At 44.1% G+C, this 27370-nt stretch overlaps 2 protein-coding genes across 2 annotated transcripts in view; both read left to right on the forward strand.

Moving 5' to 3' along the window:
- The window catches only part of LOC109056623 (protein NLRC3-like), a 33692-nt gene extending 14796 nt beyond the window's left edge, over window positions 1–18896 (forward strand). Inside the window, 4 exon segments of the mRNA XM_042765457.1 lie at window positions 5044–5180; window positions 5390–5512; window positions 17028–17845; window positions 17848–18896. Of these exon segments, the coding sequence (XP_042621391.1) occupies window positions 5065–5180; window positions 5390–5512; window positions 17028–17845; window positions 17848–18896 (2106 nt within the window). The 5' untranslated portion in view covers window positions 5044–5064.
- Window positions 1–27370, forward strand: part of LOC109053278 (protein NLRC3-like) — a 426767-nt gene that overhangs the window by 373833 nt on the left and 25564 nt on the right. The window lies entirely within an intron of this gene.

Genomic DNA, 27370 nt, shown 5'->3' on the forward strand with positions numbered 1-27370 from the left:
TGAGTGGTGTCGTGTGTAGCTGTCTCCACCGGCCTTCAGTGTGTAGCTGACCGTCTCCTCCGGCCTTCAGTGTGTAGCTGACCGTCTACTCCGGCCTTCAGTGTGTAGCTGACCGTCTCCTCCTGCCTTCAGTGTGTAGCTGACCATCTACTCCGGCCTTCAGTGTGTAGCTGACCGTCTCCTCTGGCCTTCAGTGTGTAGCTGACCGTCTACTCCGGCCTTCAGTGTGTAGCTGACCGTCTCCTCCGGCCTTTAGCTGACCGTCTCCTCCGGCCTTCAGTGTGTAGCTGACCATATCTCTTCGGACCTTCAGCGTGTAGCTGACCGTCTCCTCCGGCCTTCAGCGTGTAGCTGACCGTCTCCTCCGGCCTTCAGCGTGTAGCTGACCGTCTCATCCGGCCTTCAGCGTGTAGCTGACCGTCTCCTCCAGCCTTCAGTGTGAAGCTGACCGTTTACTCCGGCCTTCAGTGTGTAGCTGACCGTCTCCTCCGGCCTTCAGTGTGTAGCTGAACGTCTCTTCGGACCTTCAGCGTGTAGCTGACCGTCTCCTCCGGCCTTCGGCGTGTAGCTGACCGTCTCCTCCGGCCTTCAGTGTGTAGCTGACCGTCTCCTCCGGTCTTCAGTGTGTAGCTGACCGTCTGCTCCGGCCTTCAGTGTGTAGCTGACCGTCTGCTCCGGCCTTCAGTGTGAAGCTGACCGTCTACTCCGGTCTTCAGTGTGTAGCTGACCGTCTCCTCCAGCCTTCAGTGTGAAGCTGACCGTCTACTCCGGCCTTCAGTGTGTAGCTGACCGTCTCCTCTGGCCTTCAGTGTGTAGACCATCTCTTCCGACCTTCAGCGTGTAGCTGACCATCTCCTCCGGCCTTCAGCGTGTAGCCGACTGTGTCCTCCGGCCTTCAGCGTGAAGCCGACCGTCTCCTCCGGCCTTCAGTGTGTAGCTGACCGTCTCCTCCGGCCTTGAGCGTGTAGCTGACCTTCTCCTCCGGCCTTCAGTGTGTAGCTGACCGTCTACTCCAGCCTTCAGTGTGTAGCTGACCGTCTCCTCCAACCTTCAGCGTGTAGCTGACCGTCTCCTCCGGGCTTCAGCGTGGAGCCGACCATCTCCTCCGGCCTTCAGTGTGTAGCCGACCGTCTCCTCCGGCCTTCAGCGTGTAGCCGACCGTCTCCTCCGGCCTTCAGCGTGTAGCCGACCGTCTCCTCCGGCCTTCAGTGTGTAGCTGACCGTCTCCTCCGGCCTTTAGCTGACCGTCTCCTCCGGCCTTCAGCGTGGAGCCGACCATCTCCTCCGGCCTTCAGTGTGTAGCTGACCGTCTCCTCCGGCCTTTAGCTGACCGTCTCCTCCGTCCTTCAGTGTGTAGCTGACCGTCTCCTCCGGCCTTTAGCTGACCGTCTCCTCCGGCCTTCAGTGTGTAGCTGACCGTCTCCTCCGGCCTTTAGCTGACCGTCTCCTCCGGCCTTCAGTGTGAAGCTGACCGTCTACTCCAGCCTTCAGTGTGTAGCTGACCGTCTCCTCCGGCCTTTAGCTGACCGTCTCCTCCGGGCTTCAGCGTGGAGCCGACCATCTCCTCCGGCCTTCAGTGTGTAGCCGACCGTCTCCTCTGGCCTTCAGCGTGTAGCCGACCGTCTCCTCCGGCCTTCAGCGTGTAGCCGACTGTCTCCTCCGGCCTTTAGTGTGTAGCTGACCGTCTCCTCCGGCCTTTAGCTGACCATCTCCTCTGGCCTTCAGCGTGGAGCCGACCATCTCCTCCGGCCTTCAGTGTGTAGCTGACCGTCTCCTCCGGCCTTTAGCTGACCGTCTCCTCCGGTCTTCAGTGTGTAGGTGACCGTCTACTCCGGCCTTCAGTGTGTAGCTGACCGTCTCCTCCGGCCTTCAGTGTGAAGCTGACCGTCTACTCCGGCCTTCAGTGTGTAGCTGACCGTCTCCTCCGGCCTTTAGCTGACTGTCTCCTCCGGCCTTCAGTGTGTAGACCATCTCTTCCGACCTTCAGCGTGTAGCTGACCATCTCCTCCGGCCTTCAGCGTGTAGCTGACCATCTCCTCCGGCCTTTAGCTGACTGTCTCCTCCGGCCTTCAGCGTGTAGCCGACCGTCTCCTCCGGCCTTCAGCGTGTAGCCGACTGTCTCCTCCGGCCTTTAGCTGACCATCTCCTCTGGCCTTCAGCGTGGAGCCGACCATCTCCTCCGGCCTTTAGCTGACCGTCTCCTCCGGCCTTCAGTGTGTAGCTGACCGTCTCTTCAGGCCTTCGGCGTGTAGCTGACCGTCTCCTCCGGCCTTCAGCGTGTAGCTGACCGTCTCCTCCGGCCTTCAGTGTGTAGCTGACCGTCTACTCCGGCCTTCAGTGTGTAGCTGACCGTCTCCTCCGGCCTTTAGCTGACCGTCTCCTCCGGCCTTCAGTGTGTAGCTGACCGTCTCTTCGGACCTTCAGCGTGTAGCTGACCGTCTCCTCCGGCCTTCGGCGTGTAGCTGACCGTCTCCTCCGGCCTTCAGTGTGTAGCCGACCGTCGTCTCCTCCGGCCTTTAGCTGACTGTCTCTTCCGGCCTTCAGTGTGTAGCTGACCGTCTCCTCCGGCCTTCAGTGTGTAGCTGACCGTCTCCTCGGCCTTCAGTGTGTAGCTGACCGTCGTCTCCTCCGGCCTTTAGCTGACTGTCTCCTCCGGCCTTCAGTGTGAAGCTGACCGTCTACTCCGGTCTTCAGTGTGTAGCTGACCGTCTCCTCCAGCCTTCAGTGTGTAGCTGACCGTCTCCTCCGGCCTTCAGTGTGTAGCTGACCGTCTCCTCCGGCCTTTAGCTGACTGTCTCCTCCGGCCTTCAGTGTGTAGCTGACCGTCTACTCCGGCCTTCAGTGTGTAGCTGACCGTCGTCTCCTCCGGCCTTTAGCTGACTGTCTCCTCCGGCCTTCAGTGTGAAGCTGACCATCTACTCCGGCCTTCAGTGTGTAGCTGACCGTCGTCTCCTCCAGCCTTTAGCTGACTGTCTCCTCCGGCCTTGAGCGTGTAGCTGACCGTCTCCTCTGGCCTTCAGTGTGTAGCTGACCATCTCCTCCGGCCTTTAGCTGACTGTCTCCTCCGACCTTCAGCGTGTAGCTGACCGTCTCCTCCGGCCTTCAGTGTGTAGCTGACCGTCTCCTCCGGCCTTCAGTGTGTAGCTGACCGTCTCCTCCGGCCTTCAGCGTGTAGCCGACCGTCTCCTCTGGCCTTCAGCGTGTAGCCGACCGTCTCCTCCGGCCTTCAGCGTAGAGCCGACTGTCTCCTCCGGCCTTCAGCGTGTAGCCGACCGTCTCCTCCGGCCTTCAGCGTGTAGCCGACCGTCTCCTCCGGCCTGGTTGGTCATTGTCTCAGCTGACTGCAATGTATTTTTTCTTAACTGCTCCCACTTACTGTTTAGTCACACCTAGCCTAATTATATGAAATGAAAATGTACAAGAATGTAGTCAGTACTTTTTAAATTGTAAGAAATAAAAATGAGAAACATTAGAAATGTATTTTAGTGAAGTATTGTTTAAATTTCACTTGAGTTAAGTACAAACCCCCCAAAACAATATTTAATTTCAATAACTCTTTACATTAAACAATGCATAAAACGATTGCAAGACATTTCATGGTAACATGACCAGTTTCTGCTCACTTGCTCCCTGGTTGTCTGTTTAATAGCATTGACCCTAAATAGCATGTTAATATAATGTTGGATACTTCAGAAAACAGAAAACAAGTACATCTAAAAAAAATCTCTTACCTTTACGAAAATGTTGAGGGTAAACGAACATAAACGGAGGTATGTTGAGAAATATGATGATTTGGCGTATCACCGCTGCAACCCAGGCCATCCGACGTGGTGACGCCTATTGTTGTCTAGTCTTTTTTTCAAGTGTGAGACCTAAAATATCTTTCTTCGTGGTGAGTTTTTGACTTTTACTATCATGTAATTCACTATTGCAGACTTTAACACAACAAGAAAGTACCATTTTAAATCAAATGAAAAAGACAATTTTCCAACTACAGAACACATCGGCTTTGATACCTTACAAATGGCGGCGATACCTAAAATGCACTTCGATTCTCGTGAGTGTGACGTCATCTGACAAAGACCGATTGAGAAAATGTCTCTAGTCTGACCAGCTAGCAGTTAGCCAAGGGGAAATCATGCTTATTTTTGAATTTTAAAAATGATGATCAGGTTTTAAAGAAAATAAATAAAATAGCTAACTTTCGAGCCTAGTCTAAACCTTTTATGCCACCGGCCACGCAGGATTATAATGATATCGAACCTTTGGGACTCTGCCTTTATTTGAGGTTAATTTACGGATCCGTAAAAAAAAAATACAAATGAGGAAATGTGAATACTTAAATATAAAACATTACCATGCTTCTGTAGGCCAGCGTCGATTCACAAACATTGAGGTTTAGTGATAATCATGACTGACAGATTTTGATGGCTATGAAATATTTACACACTCTATTAAAGTAGCAGGTTTATGATGTTTAAATGATGAAGCTAATGTCAATTTTTTTTCAGCTTTAATGTAATGATGAAAAAAAATAAAAATTGTAATGCTCACCATAACTCGTTTCATTATTCCAAAAAACTAAGAATGTTCTCTGCACAAATATTATTTATAAAGAGAAACTATGTGTAAGTGATGGTGATGTATTAAACTCTGGTCTGATACTATAAAAACACGTCTTTCTAAACAGTGAAGATTTATCAGTCAGGTATCACTAGTTTATATTCTAAACAAGCACAGAATCACTACACTGCTGCATGATCAGAAAAATAGCTTATAACAAAAAAAAATGTCATTATGGGTGGACAGAGTCATAGCTACAAAATAAAAAATAAAAATAATTATCAGTTAGTTCGTTGGATATGTGGGCTGGCACAAAAAAAAACTGATGTCACATTACAGCAGCATAAAACACACTCGCCCTCTGAACAGAGATTCATGCTTTCTGTTTTGATTATATTTTCAACAAACACATGAGCACTGAGTTCCTCCACTGATGTGGTCAAAGTGTTTCTGTTATTTGTTTTGTTTTTTCATTGGCAGGCCTCAAATCAGTTCCTCATCATGGAGATCAGTGAGAGATCTTCATCTCCAGATCCCAGCTGTGTGTCTCTGAAGAGTGACGCATCCATGCAAAACCCTCCTAAATTCAGTGCTGAACCAGTGACCTCTGACCCCAGGTGAGACACTGTCTCGTACTGGAGACAATAGACTGACTCATACAACATCAGAGATTTACTGCTGAACACAGAACTGTGCTTCACTGAAAGATACACGACTATTGCAGCTTCTGCCTTATCGCGATTTAATTTCGATTAATTGTGCAGCCCTAACTAATTGTACTGTGTTAATTACTGTGTGAAGATGTATTTTTGTAGTTTTTTTTTTGTATCACCAGGAGGAAGAGTCAAAGATCTTCATTTCCTGAACCCAGCTGTGTGTCTCTGAAGAGTGATAGATCAATGGATAATCCTCCTAAATTCAGTGCTGAACCAGTGACCTCTGACCCCAGGTGAGACACTGTCCAGCTTGGTATCGTGATGTGAGATGCTGCTCTTACTCTTTTGCTGTCCGCTGTTCTCATTATTTTCTGTATTATTGTCACACATAAGGTGAGTGGAGCACTCAGAGTATACTAGAATCACTTGTGGCAGTGCAAAAACTTTGGGCCACCACATCTTTTGGTTTACTTTCGTTTTAACTTTGAATGATTGGGGCGGAGTTTTCAATTAATGGCGGAAGGATGGAGGATATAAAGGAGATGTGACGTACCTGAGAAAAGTACGTGATCAGAAAGTTTGTGTGCAAGGTTTGCAGGTGCATGGTTGAGAGTTAATGGATTCCCGTGAGGAGTAGAAATATGGCCGCTTGGAGTATTGCTTACTGTGACTGATGTTTGAGCGTTGTGGAGTTTGACTAAACTAAAGCGTGGCACTTCAAGACCGTCTGTTTTGGTGGAATATTCCAACGACAAAGCTGCTTGTTCATCCTCCTGTCCCGGTGTCTGACGACGACCCGCTACTTCAGCTTCCTTCACCTTTGCTAACCTGAATGACGCGGTTTTCTTCACGTATCTCAATTTCACGTGAAGTGAAATGAAGTTTTGAACTGTTTCTCTTCTTTTTTTGATGACCTTTTTCAAACAAGTGTTTTCTTTCTCATGGACATTATGGAATAAATTTCCCTTCTGAAGTATTCCTTAGACTGTTTTCTTTTTATTGTAACAGGTGGTTTCTTTTTTGGGCTATCCTGGGTTAACTTAAAAAATTTTACAGTGTTAATCTTGTCTGGCGCCCAAAAATTTTCTTTAAAAGAGTTTATTTATGCTAGGGTGGCCACCACCATTACAGAGAGGCGCCCGAACAGGGACTTGAACCCTGGAAGACCTGAACATTTATTTTTGTGAATTGTTTTTGTTGGGGAATTATTGAAACCTGAAGTTTTTTGCTTTTTTTAACCTTAAAAGAAAACTGTGTTTTTGGAAATTCTGTGCTTTTGATTAAAGGAATGTTATTAATTGGGAAAAGCTGAAGTTTTTTCTTGTGTGTGTGTGAACATTTGAATCATGAAAGTTTTGAAAGTGATTGTGATTTACTGAACACTTGAATTGAAATGTTTGAATAAACAAGGCTGTTTAGTCTATGGTAAAAGTGAAGTTTTTTGTACAAACTGTGTCTGTGAATGTTAATTAGTTAAGTAGAGTTGTTATCTCCAAGGTGTCACAGTAATTTAGAAAACTGAAAGTGACCTACTTTAACTACTTTTTGTCTATGGGGGGTGCAATATTTTATCTAACCATTTCTGAAAAATTGTATGTTGGTGTTTTGTGAAAACTGTGGTGTAAGAAAATACTGACACATACACAACTACTGATTTACATTTACTGATATTCTGCACAACATTTCTTTCACCCACACAAGCATAACACATATGGTGCCTACCCCTCCTTCCCCATCCACTTTTATAGAAATGGAGTCACCTCCAGACATTTCAACTCCTGTATGACCACCAGCAGTGCAACCTCTGATGCTACCAGTAGCTCCACCTGGTGTCTCTGCAGTGAATAACACCCCTATTCCATTCAGCCCCATGCATCCTGTATCCCATATGCTAATGGCTTCTCCTGTTCTGGCTGGCAGCACTCCCGTGCAAACTCTCACCTGGGCACCACCAGTGGATAAAATGCAACTACTCACATCATCCGAAGAATGATCTCTTTCAAGTGCACAGCATGACCTACCCAACGTTCTACCAACTCCTGGAAGAGAAATTCAAAAGTTTACTTCTCAGGTACAAGGGAACTGGGAACATTTATTTGACTTAATAAAAAGACAAGAAAAAACAGTGAATGATCTTACCCAAGAAATTAAAGCCACTTCTTCCCAAAACAAAAATCAACTCACTGACCTTGCTGCAAAAGTGGAGGATAACAAGAGTCAAGTCTTCACTCTGCTGACCATTTTACATTAACATTTAATCATTTAGCAGATTATTTTATCCAAAGCGACTTACAAATGAGAACAGTAGAAGCAATCAGACCAGCGAGAGAACAACAACAATACAAGTGCCATGACAAGTCTCAGTTAGTCTAGCACAGAAACCGTAGCAAGGTTTTTTTTTTTTTTTTTTTAAGAATAGAATAGAAAAGAAAAGGTAAGTGCTAGTATTAGTTGGTGCTGGCGAAAAAGATGTGTCTTTAGATGTTTTTTGAAGATGAGTAAAGACTCAGCTGTTCGAATTGAGATTGGGAGGTCATTCCACCAGTTGGGCACAGTCCAGGAAAAGGTCCATGAGAGTGTTTTTGAACCTCTTTGGGATGGCGCCACAAGGCGCCGTTCACTTACAGAACGCAAGCTTCTGGAGGGCACATAAGTTTGAACTAGTGAGTTTAGATATATTGGTGTTGTGCCAGTGGTCGTCTTGTAGGCAAGCATCAGTACCTTGAATTTGATGCGAGCAGCTACTGGTAGCCAGTGTAACCTGATGAGGAGAGGAGTGACGTGAGCTTTTTTTGGCTCACTAGCCGCGTTTCCACTATCGGGCCAAAAGCGGTTGTGCTAGTGTGTGCCAGGGCCAGTCGCGTTTCCACTGTCACTTCCGGGGCTTGATCGTGCCTTATCGGTGCTTCCTCGGGGCCAACGGGCCGGGTTTTTTGGCCCGACGGAAACCTTGGGCCAAAGCAGGCCAGCCGGGGCTAGAGGAGTGGTTATAAACAAAGGCAGAGTTTCTCTGCATCTGGAGAGCGTCAGCGCAGCGGATCATTTCATAAAGCTACATCTATAACACCAGCATTAAACACTTTTTAAAATAAGTTGAGCTCAAAACTCACTTTCAGTCAGCAGCGAGTGTTTGAAATAACTTGATCCGATGTGGATTATAATAACCATACAAGGCAGAAATATTTATAAGCGATGCAAAAGACTGGACGATTATTATTGTATGGTATTAACGTTACCATAGTAAACATGGTAAATACGACCATTTGAAGAAATCAGATGTCAGGTTCTTATTCTCTATCACAATCGTGTATTTGTTTAGTAACATATTTTATCCATCATAAGTCTCGTCTCGAGAGTTTAGCTCCGCGTAGCCTATGTCATTAAAATATAACAATGTTTTTTTTGTTCGGGAGCTTTTATAAAAATATAGAAATTATCATTCTTTCTAAATGTGATATATAGGCTACAGTGCATACAAATAGCCTAAACAGAAACAGACTTGACTGAATAGCAGGCTATGTTCATAATGCTTTATTTCTGTGTGACTAATTTTCAATCCTGATAAATGTATTCATGATCAATGTAGCACTTATTATAGTAAAACATCAATGCTTTTGTATTTAAATCTTTAACAAAGCATGCAAACAAACGGCCGCTTTTATCATGTTCGTTTTGTGATCGCGCTAGTTCCCGTGGCTTATTTCTGATTAGTTTTCTGATAACTTCTCTTTGTTGGTAAAATTATGTGGTTGCGTGACGTTGTTCCTAAGAGGCGTGTAAAGGGCGGGTTTTAATGAAGCGCAGCGGAGCTTCTGGCCCAACGGTGGAAACGCCGTGCTATTTTGGCCTGGTGCTACAGGTCTGGGGCTATTAGCCCCACTCAGCCCGTTTAAAGCACTGGCTCGCACTGGCCCGACAGTGGAAAAGCGGCTATTGAAGACAACTCTCGCTGCTACATTCTGGATCAGTTGCAGAGGCTTGATAGATCATGCAGAAAGGCCCGCCAAGAGAGCATTACAATAGTCCAGTCTGGAGAGAACAAGAGCTTGGACAAGAAGTTGTGCTGGTTGCTCTGACAGGAAGGGTCTAATCTTCCTAATGTTGTATAAGGCAAATCTGCAGGACCAGGTCGTTGTAGCAATATGGTCTGTGAAGCTTAATTGATGATCGATCACAACTCCTAGGTTTCTGGCTGTCCTGGAAGGAGTTATGGTTGACGAACCCAGCTGTATAGAGTAGTTGTGATGAAATGATGGGTTAGCTGGAACCACAAGCAGTTCTGTCTTAGTAAGGTTGTGCTGAAGGTGATGGTCCTTCATCCAGCTAGAAATGTCTCTTAGACAGGCTGCAATGCGAGCAGCTACCGTCGGATCATCTGGTTGGAATGAGAAGTAGAGTTGAGTGTCATCAGCATAGAAGTGATAAGAAAAACCATGCTTCTGAATGACAGATCCTAATGACGACATGTAGATGGAGAAGAGAAGTGTTCCAAGCACTGAGCCTTGAGGAACCCCAGCAGCAAGAAGTTGTGACTTAGAAACCTCACCCCTCAAAGACACCCTGAAGGACCTACCTGAGAGGTAGGAATTAAACCACAGGAGTGCGGTTCCAGAGATGCCCATCTTTCTGAGGGTGGACAGGAGAATCTGGTGGTTAACTGTGTCAAAAGCAGCAGACAGATCCAGCAAGATGAGTACTAAGGATTTGAAAGCTGCTCTTGCTAGTCGCAGGGCTTCAGTAACCGAGAGCAGGGCAGTCTCAGTTGAGTGGCCACTTTTGAAGCCAGATTGGTTGCACTGACCACTGCCAAACAACAAGAGTCTGAAACGGACAAGTTGATTAAAGCTATGAAGCAAATGATTACAGCTGAACTCCAAAAGGTGGAATCTACCTTGGTGTCAGAAATGCGTTTCATGGTGGATAAACTCCAGTCAGAAGTTCAGCAGGACATCAAAGCTGTTCAACACACATTTCAAACAAGCCATGATCACATTACTACAGTACTTCAGCTATGTGTCACCCAAAACGACCAGTTATCCACATGTGTAAAGGAGTTGAGAAAAGAGATGGAGAAAGGATTTCAAGATCTAAAAAATCGAATTGATGAACAACAAAAAGTGGCACCACAAATTTCCAGCACCACCATTACTTCCACTCCGCCATCTGTGTCTTCTCCAGCAATTCCTTGAACTTCTTCAACCCCTCTTCCCACACCTATAGTAAATAGTGATCATATTAAATTAACTTTTCCCACTTTTGGTAGACCATCAGACGATGCAGACCCCCTACTGTACTTAACCAAATGTCAGGATTTCTTGGCCCTTCATCCCCTCACTGATGCGGATATCCTAGCCACATTACGTACTGACATGGAACTGGTCGTGACTGGTGGGAGGTCAGACGTTCCAGCATATCCACGTGGAGTGAGTTTAAGGTTGCATTCCTTGCTGCATTCTTGTCTGAAGATTATGATGATGAACTGGCTGAATGAGTCAGAACGAAAATTCAAAGTGAGAAAGAATCTATTAGAGACTTTGCATTCTCTTACAGAGCCCTTTGTAAAAGATGGAAGGCAGATCTAACTGAAGGTGAAAATGTTAAGATGATACTTAAGAACATCAAGCCTTACCTTACGCTCTAAACTCAGGGCTGCAGAGAGGAAATGGCATAAATCAAGAAACTCTACCGACCTCAGTGTGTATCAGTCTCTCCTCTCTTCCTTCTCTGCAAATGTCTTCACCGCTAAAACATCATACTACCACAACAAAATTAACAACTGTTGTGACGCTCGGACACTCTTCAAAACTTTCTCTTTTCTTCTTAATCCGCTTCCACCTCCTCTTCCATCGACTCTTACAGCTGACGACTTAGCAGTTTTCTTCACAAATAAGAAAAGAACCATCAGTGACCAATTCTCCACACCACAGACTGAGGATGACTTCACAACGACTAATGCACACTCTCTCTCCTCCTTCTCTCCACTCTCAGAGACGGACGTTTCCAAACTTATCCTGTCCAGTCATCCTACTGCTTGTCCACTTGATCCGATCCCCACTCACCTCCTTCAAGCGATTTCTTCTTCAGTCATACCTTCACTTACTCACATTATCAACTCCTCTCCTCACTCTGGAACATTTCCCTCAGCATTTAAGCAGGCTCGGGTAAGCCCACTGCTGAAGAAACCATCTCTAAATCCAGCACTTCTAGAAAACTACAGACCGGTATCTCTTCTTCCATTCATTCCAAAGACGCTTGAACGAGCTGTGTTCAACCAGCTCTCTATGTTTCTTGTACAGAACAACCTCCTGGACAGCAACCAATCTGGCTTCAAAAGTGGCCACTCAACTGAGACTGCCCTGCTCTCGGTTACTGAAGCCCTGCGACTGGCAAGAGCAGCTTCAAAATCCTCAGTACTCATTTTGCTGGACCTGTCTGCTGCTTTTGACACCGTTAATCACCAGATTCTCTTGTCCACCCTCAGAAAGATGGGCATCTCTGGAACCGCACTCCAGTGGTTTAAGTCCTACCTTTCTGATAGATCCTTCAGGGTGTCTTGGAGGGGTGAAGTTTCTAAGTCACAACAACTTGCTACTGGGGTTCCTCAAGGCTCAGTACTTGGACCACTTCTCTTCTCCATCAACATGACGTCATTAGGATCTGTCATTCAGAAGCATGGCTTTTCCTATCACTGCTACGCTGATGACACTCAACTCTACTTCTCATTCCAACCAGATGATCCGACGGTAGTTGCTCGCATTTCAGCTTGTCTGAGTGACATTTCTAGTTGGATGAATGACCATCACCTTCAGCTCAACCTTACTAAGACAGAACTGCTGGTGGTTCCAGCTCACCCATTGTTTCATCACAACTTCTCTATACAGCTGGGTTCGTCAACCATAACTCCTTCCAGGACAGCCAGAAAATTAGGAGTTGTGATGGATCATCAGTTAAGCTTCACAGACCATATTGCTACAGTGAGCCGGTCCTGCAGATTTGCCTTATACAACATTAGGAAGATTAGACCCTTCCTGTCAGAGCAAGCCAACCAACTTCTTGTCCAAGCTCTTGTTCTCTCCAGACTGGACTATTGTAATGCTCTCCTGGCGGGCCTTCCTGCATGTACTATCAAGCCTCTGCAACTGATCCAGAATGCATCAGCGAGGGTTGTCTTCAATGAGTCAAAAAAAGCTCACATTACTCCTCTCCTCATCAGGTTACACTGGCTACCAGTAGCCGCTCGCATCAAATTCAAGGTACTGATGCTTGCCTACAAGACGACCACTGGCACGGCACCAACATACCTAAACTCATTAGTTCAATCTTATGCGCCCTCCAGAAGTTTGCGCTCTCCAAGTGAACAACGCCTTGTGGTGCCATCCCAAAGAGGTTCAAAATCACTCTCACAGACCTTTTCCTGGTCCAGCTGGTGGAATGACCTCCCGATCTCAATATGAACAGCTGAGTCTTTACTCAGTTTCAAAAAACATCTTAAGACTCATCTTTTTCGCCAGCACTTAACCAACTAATACTAGTACTTACCTTTTCTTTTCTTGTCTATCATATTCTTAAAAAAAAAAAAACCCTGGGTACGTGTTCTGTACTAGACTAACTGAGACTTGTCATGGCACTTGTATACCGTTGTTGTTCTCTTGTTGATTTGATTGCTTCTATTTTTCTCATTGGTGGGAAGTCGTGGCCTAATGGTTAGAGAGTCGGACTCCCAATCGAAGGGTTGTGAGTTCGAGTCTCGGGCTGGCAGGAATTGTGGGTGGGGGGAGTGCAAGTACAGTTCTCTCTATACATTAATTACCATGACTTACGTGCCCTTGAGCAAGGCATCGAACCCCCAACTGCTCCGGGTGTGTGTTCACAGTGTGTGTGTGTTCACTGCTCTGTGTGTGTGCACTTCGGATGGGTTAAATGCAGAGCACGAATTCTGAGTATGGGTCACCATACTTGGCTGAATGTCACGTCACTTTCACGTCACTTTCACTTTTTTTTTTCACTTTCATTTGTAAGTCGCTTTGGATAAAAGCGTCTGCTAAATGATTAAAATGTAAATGTACCTTGCCAGCCAATTGTGTAGTCAGGTGAGTACTGTAGAGGAATTAGTCAAGTTAGGACACCAACTGGAAAAAGATTATGAGAAACAGCTTTGATATGAAGGTCGAATGGGCCCTTAGCATCCACCTACATCACAAAGACCCTGATCAAACCAACCTGCTGAGAAAATCCCAGTTCAGTGCTGGAGATGCCGAGGACAGCATCCTCCAGGCAAGTGTCTACACTATATCCCTCCACAGTCCCCTCAGTCATCTGCACACCAATTTACCAGCAGCAAACATCCCTATTCATCTCCTCAGACAAGGGGTCAGTTTTCGAACAACTCAGTGACTGCCACAAGAATGCAGAAGCCACCATCTACCGACAAGAAAGCCTCTTTCTCCACAAGCCCTAATGCACTAATGGCAGTACCTCAGCAGTTGGTCGTTGATGATATAATCATTCACTCACCTTTCATGACCTTCAGACTGTCCTCTACAGATTGGAGACTGCTGGTCTAACTATTAATTTGAAGAAGAGCAAGTTCGGTCTTCAAGAAATCACCTTTCTAGGACATGTTGTAAGCATTCACGGCATCTCAGCAGACCCATGTAAGACTGAGGCCATTCATGCCTACCCTGTGAGTAGAAACCTGAAGGAGGTTCAAAGGTTCCTTGGATTGGCTGGGTGGTATCATCAGTTTGTCCTGAACTTTTCAAGGATAGCTGAACCCCTCAACTCACTAAAAAAGAAAGGACATCGGTTTGAATGGACAACTCAGTGCCAACAAGCATTTGAGCAGTTAAAGTCTTTCCTCACCACCCATCCTTGGCCATCCAGATCTTCAGTTCCCCTTCACCGTTTACACTGATGCCAGTGACACTGGTTTGGGTGCAATTCTGGCACAACGGAAAGACCAGGGCAAAGAGGAGGTCATTGCCTATGCCAGTAGAACCTTAACAGGAGCTGAACTTAATTATACAGCAACTGAAAAAGAATGTCTGGCTGTCATGTGGGCCCTGGAAAAATGGCAACACTACCTGGAACACAAACTTTTCACAGTTGTCACTGACCACTCTGCTCTGCAACGGGTCATGGGTTCCACCAAAACCACCGGCCGACTCATCCTTTGGGTCCTGCGACTGCAGAAATTCGACTTAATCATTGAGTACAGAAAAGGGAAACTCAATGTAGCCCCAGATGCATTATCCAGGTCTTCACCAATCTCGAGCTGCAGTCTGTACACCAGCAACAAGGAGTCAGACCTGCAATTGTCAAATGTTGTCCTGTGGGAGGAACAGCACAAAGACCCTGAGGTTACAAAACTATTGCAAGCAGTTGCAGAGAACAGTGCAAGTTTAATGGACCAATATGAAGTTGTTGAGGACAAATTATATCAGAAAACTTACCTACCAAATAACCAGATACACTACCGAGTGTATGTTCCCAGCAGTCTTCGGCCATCTTTGCTGAAGCACTACCACTCCAGTCCTCTTAGTGGCCATGGAGGATTCTATGAAATGTACAAATGACTCCAAGAAGTAGCATTCTGGACAGGCATGTGGTCCGATGTGAAACGGCACGTGAAAACCTGTGTGAAATGTCAAATAATAAAACATGACAATAAAAAACCTGCTGGAAAATTGCAGCAAACCACTACCACTCACCCAAACCAAATGCTGGGAGTTGACATCATGGGTCCACTACCAAGAAGTACAAACCAAAATGAGTACCTGCTTGTGTTTGTTGATTATTATTCTCGATGGGTTGAGTTGTTCCCCATGCGTAAATCCACTGCCCAGAATGTTGCCTCTATCTTTAGAAAAGAAATCCTGACTCGATGGGGTGTACCAGATTTCATCCTCTCAGACAGGGGTGTACAGTCTGTATCATCTGTCTTCAGAGAGATGTGTGGAAATTGGAGTATTACTCCTAAGTTAACTACCGCATATCATCCCAAAACTAACATAACTGAACGAGTGAATTATACTCTCAAAAGTATGATGGCAGCATACGTGGACGATAACCACAAGAAATGGGACCAGTTCTTACCTGAATTTCAGTTTGCTTTAAATTCAGCCATACAAGAAACCACTGGACTGTCCCCAGCAGAGTTACAGCTTGGCAGAAAACTTCAAGGTCCAATGGACAAGATGCTCCATGGGGCTGATTTAACCCCAGACGCTGCTTCCTACGATGTGGTCCATCATCTTCATCACTTACAAACCCAAGCCAAAGAAAGCAGCATGAAAGCCAAATCAAGACAACTGAGATATTACAACGAAAATAGGAGAGATTTAACATTCAAAAGCAGGGATCGGGTATGGTTATGTAACTTCCCACAGTCTAGTGCACAACATAATTTTAGTGCAAAACTAGCACCAAAGTGGAAGGGACCTTACCCTATTCTGAAGCAGCTGGGTCCTCTGAACTATGAAATAGCCCTGGAAGACACTGGAGAAAATGTCCGTACAGCACATGTCTGTAATTTAAAAATGTGTTTTCCAACAGCCAAGGAATTGCAGTCCCAGGAAAAACAAAAACTCCTTGACCTGTTTCAAGAAACCTCTGATGAGGAAGAAGAATTTCTAGGTTTCTAATCCATGCTTTCTATTAAACAACCATGGGTTGTTTTCTTCCAGGGAGGGAGACTGTGGCAGTGCAAAAACTTTGGGCCACCACAACTTTTGGTTTATTTTCGTTTTCACTTTGAGTGATTGGGGCGGAGTTTTCAATTAATGGCGGAAGAATGGAGGATATAAAGGAGATGTGACGTACCTGAGAAAAGTGCGTGATCAGAAAGTTTGTGTGCAAGGTTTGCAGGTGCATGGTTGAGAGTTTATGGATTCCCGTGAGGAGTAGAAATATGACCGCTTGGAGTATTGCTTACTGTGAGTGATGTTTGAGCGTTGTAGAGTTTGACTAAACTAAAGCATAGCGCTTCAAGACCGTCTGTGTTGGTGGAATATTCCAACGACAAAGCTGCTTGTTCATCCTCCTGTCCCGGTGTCTGACGACGACCTGCTACTTCAGCTTCCTTCACCTTTGCTAACCTGAATGACGTGGTTTTCTTCACGTATCTCAATTTCACGTGAAGTGAAATAAAGTTTTGAATTGTTTATCTTCTTTTTTGATGACCTTTTTCAAACAAGTGTTTTCTTTCTCATGGACATTATGGAATAAATTTCCCTTCTGAAGTATTCCTTAGACTGTTTTCTTTTTATTGTAACAGGTGGTTTCTTTTTTGGGCTATCCTGGGTTAACTTAAAATTTTTGACAGGATTAATCTTGTCTGGCGCCCAAAAATGTTCTTTAAAAGAGTTTATTTATGCTAGGGTGGCCACCACCGTTACACACTTTATTAGTCAGAGATTAATGCTAAGGATTTTTTCTTCTTGCCCGGTTGGGCCAGTTGTTCAAATTATTATTTGCCCTGCCACACGTAAAATAAAACAGTTGCTGTTATTATTGTTTTTGATCTAGGTTATCCTGTATACTAATAATTAGGCTTATTTGACACCTACATTTTACATTCTAATTAAATGTTATGATTCTTGTTTCAATTTTGATACCACAGTAAGAACTACTAGCGTAGCAAATATAAAGTTCATGAAATGTAGCCTATATTCTAGAAGATGTGTTGTACTTTAATGTAAATATGCTGTATATAACAGGAGTATATTAAACTGACACTTCTCTCTTAAATGTGTTGTGTTCCTTCCATGTTTTATTCACAAACATGTTTTTATGTTTGTTACCAATCAGAGACGATCAGATTAGAGCCCAGGATCCTCCTCAAGCAGTGAATGATGAACTACAGAGAGTCAAAGAGCAGCACAAAACCAGCATGAAGAACAAGTATGAGAGATTATTTGAGGGACTGAAACTCCAGGAGAATGAAAGCCTCCTGAACAGCATCTACACACAGCTCTACATCATAGAGGGAGAGAGTGAAGGAGTGAATAAAGAACATGAGTTTCTACAGATGGAGAAAACAGCCAGAACACAACACTCACAAGACACTCCAATCTACTGCAATGACATCTTTAAAGCCTCAGCTGAAGCAGGATGTGAGGAGAAAGAGCAGATCAAGACTGTTCTTACTAAAGGTATCGCTGGAATCGGAAAAACCGTCTCTGTGCAGAAGTTCATTCTGGACTGGGCCGAGGGAAAAGCCAATCAGGATGTAGATTTCATGTTTGTGCTTCCATTTCGAGAGCTGAACTTGATCCGAGATCATCAGTACAGTCTTCACAGACTTCTGCTGGACTTTCATCCTGAACTTCAAGATCTGGACTCACAGATTTATAAGGAGTGTAAAGTTGTGTTCATCTTGGGTCTGGATGAAAGCAGAATCACACTTATGTTTTCAGACGCTCAGAAAGTTTGTGATGTGACTGAGACTTCATCAGTGGCTGTGTTGATATCAAAGCTCATAAAAGGAGAGCTGCTTCCCTCTGCTCTCATCTGGATCACCTCCAGACCAGCAGCAGCCAATCAGATCCCCTCCAAATACATCCACCGTCTGACAGAAATTCAGGGATTCACTGAGCCTCAGAAGGAGGAATATTTCAGGAAGAGAATCAGGATGAGCATCAAGCCAGCAGAATCATCTCACACATCAGAAGAGCAAGAAGCCTCCACATCATGTGCCACATCCCCGTCTTCTGCTGGATCTCATCCACTGTGCTTCAGAAGCTCCTGAAAGAAGATCTGAGTGCAGAAATCCCTCAAACTCTGACTGAAATGTACATCCACTTCCTGCTGATTCAGATCAACATGAGGAAGCAGAAGTATGAAGAGAGAGATCCAGAGAAAATCCTGCAGTCCAACAGAGAAGTGATTGTGAAACTTGCTGAAGTGGCTTTCAAACAGCTGATGAAGGGCAATGTGATGTTCTATGAGGAGGACCTGATTGAGAGCGGCATAGACGTCACTGACGCCTCAGTGTATTCTGGGATTTGCACTGAGATCTTTAAGCAGGAATCTGTGATTCATCAGAGGAAAGTCTACAGCTTCATTCATCTGAGCGTTCAGGAGTTTCTCGCTGCTTTCTATCTGCTTTACTGCTATTTAACAAAGAACCAGGAGCCACTGCATGAATTTAGATCTTCACTGCATGAATTCAGATCTTACACATTTGATGAAATCTCTCTATATGATGTACTAACATCAGCAGTAGATAAAGCTCTCAAGAGTAAGAATGGACATCTGGATCTGTTCCTGCGGTTCCTGCTGGGTGTCTCACTGGAGTCCAATCAGAGACTCTTACAGGATCTACTGACACACACAGAGAACAGCTCAGAGACCATCAGAGAAACCACACAGTACATTAAAGAGAAGATCAAAGATACAAATGATCATTATTCTCTCTCAGCTGATCAGTCCATCAATCTGTTCCTCTGTCTGCTGGAAGTGAAAGATCAGACTCTGTTCAGAGAGATTCAGGAGTTTGTGAAATCAGACAAACACTCAAAGATGTATATCTCTGCTGCTCACTGCTCAACAATCTCCTACATGCTTCAGATGTCAGAGGAGCCGCTGGATGAACTGAACCTCAAGAAATACAGCACAACAGCTGAGGGGATAAGGAGACTGATACCAGCTGTGATCAACTGCAGAAAAGCTCTGTGAGTGTTTCATCATGAACTAAAGTATCATAACGTGTTTTTAATACAGTAGGTATTAGAGTAAAAGGTGTGTTAGCGCCGCGGGTAAAAACAACCCCGTCACTTATTAATAACAATAATAATATAGCATTATAACATTTAATCTTCAGTAATTATTGATCATAAATCTTAATGTTGCAGCTGTTTGACTACTGTTACAGTGAACTATTACAGTGAAGACAGTGTTTGAAGTGTGCTCACTCTTTACTGTACAGCACTAGACACTATTTTACATTTTTATTAGGGATGCATTGATCCGATACTCAGGATCGGTATCGGCTCTGATACTGACATTTTCTGTGGATCGGGTATCGGTCAGACGAGACTGATCGAAATCCGATATTGTGTGTGTACTATTCTGGGTTATTGTTGAGCTTCACGAAAGGCACTAAAACATTATAAAGCACCAAAACATTTTTGTGCACATATTTCAAGTGTTCTGAAGCTGTTCCATAGTTCAGTGTGAGGTACAGATTAATACTGAAGTCATTAAATTCAGTTCACATAAACTCTTCTCTCCGCTGCGTCTGTCTGTCATCCTCCATTCAGCAATCAAACTGTGTGTCTCGTTCAGTTACTACAGTCAAAACCATCAAACTCTCTTCAAGAGCGCACAGTAACTGAGGTTTAAAACTATTCAGAGAAAAGGCCTCAATAAAACTAACACACAAAACAGGCTGAAGAATGGCAAGGTGCTGTTGCTATGGAGGACCTGAGTGAGAAGCGGCATAGTGTCACGGGGGGGGGGGGGGGGGGGGGGGGGGGGAGGGGTAAGTGATTCTGGATGTGAACTGAGATCTTTACCAGGAATCTGTATTCATCATGAAGAAAGTCTACAGCTTCATTCATTTGACGTTCAGAGTTTCTTGCTGCTTTCTACCTGCTTTACTGCTAGTTCACCAAGAAACCAGAGCCACTGAATCAATTTAGAGCTCACTGCATGAATTCAGGTCTTCACATTTGATGAAATCTCTCTGTATATGAGACTACATCAGGCAGTAAATAAAAGCTCTCAAGAGTACGAATGGACATCTGATCGTTCCCTGCGGTTCCTGCTGGGGCGTCTCCTGGGTCCAATCAGAGAACTCTTACCAGACCTACGGACACAACACAGAGAACATCCTCCATGACCATCAGAGCAAACCACACAGTACATTAAAGAGAAGTTTAATTTACAATGACCAGTATTCTCTCCTCAGCTGATCAGTCCCATGAATCGGTGCTCTTTCTGCGGAAGTGAAAGATCAACTCTGTTCAGGGAGAGATTCTGGATTGTTGAATCAGAGAACACTCAAAGATGTAGATCTCTGCTGGTCACTGACTGCGCAACAATCTCCTACATGCTTCATATGCGGAGTAGCCGCTGGATCGCTGTAGCTCCAAAAATACAGCACAACAGCTTGAGTGGATCAGAATCCTGATACCGGCTGTGTTCAACTGCGAAAAGCCTGTGAGGTTTCAATCATGAACTGAAGCAATCATAACTGTAATTATACAGTAGGTTTTAGAGTAAAAGTGTCTTAGCGCCGGGGTAACAACAACCCGGCCATATTAGACATAATAATGTATCATTCTAACATGTAAATCTCCGTAATTATGATCATACTGCTTAATGTTGCGCTGTTTGACTACTGTTCAGTGAACTATTCCATGAAGACATGTTTAGTGGTACCCCCCCCCTCGGTACGCTAATTAGACCTATTTCACCTTTTTACTAGGATTCTTTGATCCTATACGCAGGATCGTATCGGCTCTGATACTGACCTTTCTGTGGATCGGTATCGTCAAACGAGACGGAGCGAAATCCGATATTGTGTGTGGTACTATGCTGTGTTCATTGTTGAGCTTCACGAAAGGCACTAAAACATATATCAGCACCAAAACATTTTTGTGCACCTTTTTCAAGTAGTTCTGAAGCTGTTCCATACAGTTTTCAGTGTGAGTACCAGATTAATACTGAAGTTCATTCAATTCAGTTCACATAAACCCTTCTCTCCGCTGCGTCTGTCTGTCCATCCTCCATTCAGCAAATCAACCCTGTGTCTCGCGGTCAGTTTACTAGCAAGTCAAAACTCATCAAAAACTCCTTCAAGAGCGACACGTCACTGAGTTTTAAACTATTCAAAGAAAAAGGCTCAATAAACAACACACAGATTTACAACACCTACGTATCAATATCTCTTTCCCGTTGTACTAGTGATGTGCCGGTTGTTCTGGTCGCGTTTTGGTCCCCCTATGCTTTGCCCAGATTTTCCTACCTCCCATTAAACAGTGGGTAGTACAAGTCGACATTGAGGCACAAAAAAAAAAAAACAAAAAAAAAAAAAAAAAGTTGCTGTCCTGTATAAACTTTGTTTGTTTTCCTAACATCTACACATACCTTAAGCCCTAAGCCGATCCCTACGTAATGCAATACAGTCAATTATGTGTTTGTATTTCGCGGATTGACAGCCGAAAGGAATACATTTTAACATGAAACCAATCAATATATATTTTTTTTTTCTAAATGTATAGATTGTGTTTTAATTAAAGTCGATCCCGTACCCAAACCCTAAACCTACCCTTCCAGTAATGCAAATACATCAAATTAGTTGTTTTATCCTGAGAAAAAAAGAAAATCGATTTTTGCTGTGAGGCTTCGCAGTTAACCCTGTTAGGCAAAATCTGACGGTTAGAAAAATGTCAGGACACCGTGTTTTTTTTCGTGAACGAGTCTTTCTCTTTACACCCCGCATTCTTCTTAGGGAAAACAGTTTCAACTCAAATCGAAATGAATCATTTGAAACGGTTTTTTCGTGTCTCCCAGTAATTCATTAATCCACAAATTTACGTTAAGTTACTCACGTTTTGTTTTAATGTGGCCTAACACTCCCGTCTTGAGTCCCTATACTAACCCAATTATACCGGAGTTATATTTACTGAACGTACACTGACTGAAGTCTGTGAAGGAGAGAACTGAAATGAACTGGGGCAGAGCAGCTTGTGGTTGTACTGTTCTATGTGACTCGGAGACTGCGCAGCTGCACAACTGTTACTCCGTGTTGTGTCTCAATCCAAGGCTCATCATTCTGAGCACCTTAATATAATACTTTAATACCTTTCTGCGCATATCAAGATTAGATAGTCTTTCTTGTTCTGTTCTATCTATCACATGTTCCTGCCTTTATTACTGTGCTTATACATGTTAAAATTAACGTCTTTTATTTTCTATATAATTAATACTTGTTTTTTTAGATTAATGTATTTTACACATACACCAGAGCAATTTGTTACATTTCACACCCAGATTTTAGACTTATCACTTTTATTATTGTGTAAATGAAAATAATTTCACGAGATTTTATAAAAGTATTTTGCACCCGTGATTTTTCTAGAATCTAGAGTATCTTTTGCTACTGAATTTTCCCTAACCTAGGTTATGATAGTATTTTTTTGTCATAGATTATGATATATTTTTTTTCATTGTGGTTATGTTTCATTGAAATGAGTTGTTTATATGTAGTAGATTGTGTGTTTTAACACACAAAAAGTGATGATCAGAGTCGACACAGAGAAATATCAGAAATTTCACATTGATTTAAAAAAAAAACTGCGCCGCTGGTATCAGATCGGTATCGGATCAAGTAGATACTCAGAATTTTCGGAAATCGGATCGGTTCTGAAAAAATGGTATGCATTGCATCCCACTAATTATTATACATTTAAAGTGGTACTGCATTATGCCATACAATAAATCAAATTGACACGCGAGAAAAGAGAAAGTGGGATTACTGTGAATGGTAATATTATGAGTGATTTTATACAGTGAGGTAGTAAGTTTGTCTCACACCATATTCTTACTGTCAAGCATTGTGGACCACATTAATGTCACAAATAAAGAGATTTAATAACTTACATTTTCAGGCAGCTCACACTCCGCACATGAATTATTCTCACAAAACAAGCTAAGAGAGTTGTCATTTAATGAGATCTGGGGTTAAATATCAATTTACTTCTACACGTCAGCCTTTTGTGGCGGAAAATGGACTTTTTTAACAAACTCAGATGTGACGCATTTCTGTGATAGGAACTACAGAACAATGTGCCCTGATTCACAACATTGAGTGGTCCAAACACAGAAATAAAAAAATTAGGTCTATATATCTCTATCAGCGATCTGGAAGACTATAACATAAACACAGATCCCAGCGCCTCTAGAGCATCAAGAATCTCACAGTGGTCAGCTCAAAACAAATGATCTGTTGCAGGACACTCACTGCATGATCTTTATGATTTGTAAAAGTGAGAGGGAATGAAGTTGAGCTTTCTCTCCTCGTGAACACGCTGCTGGGAATAAGATTCTTCTGTGTTGTTTAACAGGAAAAAGTTCATCAGTAAGTTTATGTGCGCTTACTACGAGCGCTGCTCAACAATGGCAGATGACACGGGGTTCAGATCCACAACAAACCTGCTGCCTATCTTCCCTCATTTACGCCATTTATCTGTTGAGATTCTTGAATTAATGCCGAAGATCAAGATGATTTGTCGTGAAATTCTGCCTAGTTCTGAAACACCTTGATAATGATGTTTCCACCTTTGGATTCATTCAGCATAGAAATCCATGCACTGAACGGGTGACACTTTTATCTGATCCAATTTGTGAACTAAACCCAGCTGTTATTTCTATCGTTCTGGGAAGGAATTACAGTGAAATACAGTCTAACATATGAGTGCATAGTTGCTGTGTAGCGTACAGTAGAGAAAAACAGTCCTTTAGCAGTCTTGATTCATCAAATACCGCTCTCTTGCTAGTAAGTGAACAAGGCCAAGCAGCTTTCTGAATCTGACAACTATTTTTATAGTACAATGATGTCATATATACATAAATGTTAGCAGTATGGAGCAATATTGATTATTTTAATCTAACTGATGTTATAGGCTAGGCGCCTCCATGGTAGATAGAATTGTTGCCTAATTTCACAATACATAGATTATGATCCACATATAAATTTAAAGAGTGAGCAAGGAACAAAAATTAAACCTATTAACAAATCCCTTTTATTCTCACAGAACCAACAAATCGTCCTCTGCCATTCATTGTGTTGATGTATTCTGGGAAGTTGTGGAGTTTGGATACATTATCTAGTGTTACGTTTGCACACGCACACAAGATCCTCTAGTGCGGCAGACCACCGAGGAAAAGGGTACCGCCCGGAGTTCAATCTCCTGCTTCCACAACACCCCGCACAACCAAGAAGTCATAGAATAAAAAAAGATGTTTGATTCGTTTACATAGGAATGACTTAATCGCAATGAGTCTAAATGACTTTAGTGGCTAGGAGGTTTTCAGACGGCCAAAACAATAAACCAAAGAGGGATGCTTCTAACTAGTTTTAGGTCCCCTTCCCTGGAACTAAACAATAAATAAAATACAGAATCCTTACCGTCCCTTGCTGCCCATTAACAGGAAAAACTATAATGAAAGAAAAGAAACAAGGCCAAATCCCCTCTCTCGCCGGATTATTTTAAATAAGTTGATGATTAGTTAGCTAATACAGTTCCCGGCCTAATACCACTACCAGTTCTAAACTCCTCACCATGAGTTTTTACATGAACTGGGACACCACCACAGCTCTCTCGATCGAGGTGAACACAACACCATTTTAAGCAGCAGTCGTACACACACGATCTACCAAGGAAGCAGGAGGGAGAGCTCCACGAGCAGACAATCCCCACGCTTATATCCACGCGTTGAAACGCTTCAGCCGCACCCACTTAGCAGCTGCACTGTTGCTCTAATGACGGCGGGAGCAAAAGAGAGAAGGAGAGCGGCGAGAAAAGAAAAACGTACGCACACACTCCACTCACATGGTTAACACACGTTGTTAAACCACTCTTACGTCTCTCACACGTAAAACACTCCTCCCCTCCCCAAAAGAGTTATGGCTACATCACATTGATCTCTTAACCGACTCGACATCTTCAGCACTGTGCGCTCTGGACAGCGCATCAGCGATCAGGTTTTCAGTACCCGCGCTTATGGACAATCTCCAAATGGAACTCCTGAAGAGCGACGGGACCAACGCATTAAGCGTTGGTTTGGCATTGTACATGCGAGTTCGAAAAAACCAACGGATTATGGTCCGTATAAACTCTGACAGGGAACGTGGACCCACCCAGATAAACCTCGAAATGTTTCAATGCCATCCAATAACGCAAGAGCCTCTTTTTCAATAGTGCTATACTTGTATTGACATGATGAAACTTTTCGAGAAATAACACACAGGTCTTTTGATGGTCCATTTCAGACGTCTGCAGAAGGACAGCGCCCGCGCCTACAATAAATCGATGCGCGTCAACCTCAAGTTGGAAGGGCGTTCGATAAGTCAGGTGCGGCCAGGACTGGGGCATTACACAAAAGATCTTTCGTTCCAGAGAAAGCGCGTTCACAAGTAGAAGTCCAGTTAAAACGTTTGTGACGGTCGGAGAAAAGGTCCGTTAGGGGTACAATAAGAGTGGCAAAGTTGCGACAAAACCCACGGTAATAACCAGCCATTCCAATGAAACGGCGTAACTCACGTTTGTTTGTGGGTGTAGGAAATTCAGTTATAGCCACAACCTTGGCATCTATTGGACAAACCTGACCTTGGCCCACACGGTTTGCCAAGATAGGTGACGTAGGCTTTGGCGAACTCACATTTTGTCAGGTTCACGGTTAGCGATGCACCAGCTAGTCGGTAAAAACACCTCACATAACGTTTCAACATGTTCTTCCCACGTAGACGAATACACAACAATATCATCCAAGTAAGCAGTTACAATTTTGGTACATCACGCAGTACCAACTGCATTAGGCGTTGGAATGTGGACGGGGCATTCCGCATACCAAACGCCATCACTGAGTATTGACAGAAGTAGTATGGTGTAAACAAATGCTGAAATTTCAGAAGCGCGCGGAGCAAGGGGCACCTGCCAGTAGCCCTTCAGCAGATCAAGTTTCGAAACGAAATTTTGCCGGGCCGACTCTATCGATGCAATCATCTATTCTCGGTAAGGGAAAACAGTCAGGTTTAGTAACGGAATTCACCTTCCGGAAGTCAGTACAGAATCGAAATGATGAATCTGCTTTAGGTACCAACAGGCAGGGAGAACTCCACGCGCTCTGACTTGGTTTTGCCAAACCGTTTCGTAACAATGTATTCAACCTCAGTTTTCATGATACCACGTTTATAAGGATTAACCCTATACGGGTGGTTGTTTAGTGGGAGCCGCAACTCCAACGTCGATGTCATGGAACACAACACATTGGTGCGAGACGGGAGATCAGAGAAAATACTGGGAAAGCTGTCAAGCAATTTTGTAATACTTTCTCTTTGATAATCTGGCAAGTGACCAAGAAAAAGTGTGCAAATTGTTGAGCACGTTAGAATTTTGCAAGCTTTCGCCCAGCGCTGGAATATTTCCTCCAACTTCATCCTCGACGGTGCTCTGGAATACAGGAGCCACCAACATCACATCCTTAACTGACGCTACAACTTGATCTGTAGCATGATAAGGCTTCAGCATATTAATGTGGACACATTCGCATTTTCTTCCTACGATCTGGCGTTCTCAACACATAATTCGTTTCACCCAGTTTTTTCTCAAAATATAAGGACCAGTAAATCGGGAGTGCAAAGGCGCCCAAGAAACGGGTAATAATGCAGCACTGACTCACCCGGAACAAATGAACGAACAACGCTTTTGCGATCGTAATGAGCTTTCATAACAGCTTGTGAACATGCTATATTCGACTTGGCAAGTTCACAAGCGCGGTTCAACACGCTTACGGAGAGTATCCCATATTCAGCCACCGGCACAAGCGCAACCTCTTTTTCAAGCATTTGCTCACTCAGAAGCCTAAGGGGGCCACCGAATTGAGTGTCCAAACACTAACTGCGCTGGGCTGAAGCCTAGAGAGTCTTGCACAGTCTCTCGTATGGCGAAAGTAACAAGGGCAAACTGTCAGCCCAGTCTTTTCCCGTTTCTACGCAATAGATACGCAACATGGTTTTGAGCGTTTGATGGAACCGCTCCAACGCTCCCTGGGACTCTGGATGATAGGCACTGGACACATCTGATGTGACACCGAAATTCTAGTCAGCACCTGCTTGAAAAGCTTCGATGTAAAATTAGTTCCGCGGTCTGTTTGGATTACGCGCTGGCAAGCCAAAAAGAGAGAAGAATGTTGATTAGTTCCTTCGCAACTGTCTTAGCTTTTATATTACGGAGAGGGACCGCCTCGGGAAACCGAGTGGTTTGCACACATCAGCGTGAGAACATACTGGTGTCCGCTTTTTCGATTTCGGGAGCGGGCCAACACAGTCTAATATTAATCGTTTGAAAACGGCTCCCCCACCACGGGAATTGGGTGTAGGGGGCGCAGGGCGCACAACCTGGTTAGGTTTTCCTACAATCTGA

The sequence above is a fragment of the Cyprinus carpio genome, chromosome A1, assembly GCF_018340385.1.
Source record: "Cyprinus carpio isolate SPL01 chromosome A1, ASM1834038v1, whole genome shotgun sequence".
Lineage (NCBI taxonomy): Eukaryota > Metazoa > Chordata > Actinopteri > Cypriniformes > Cyprinidae > Cyprinus > Cyprinus carpio.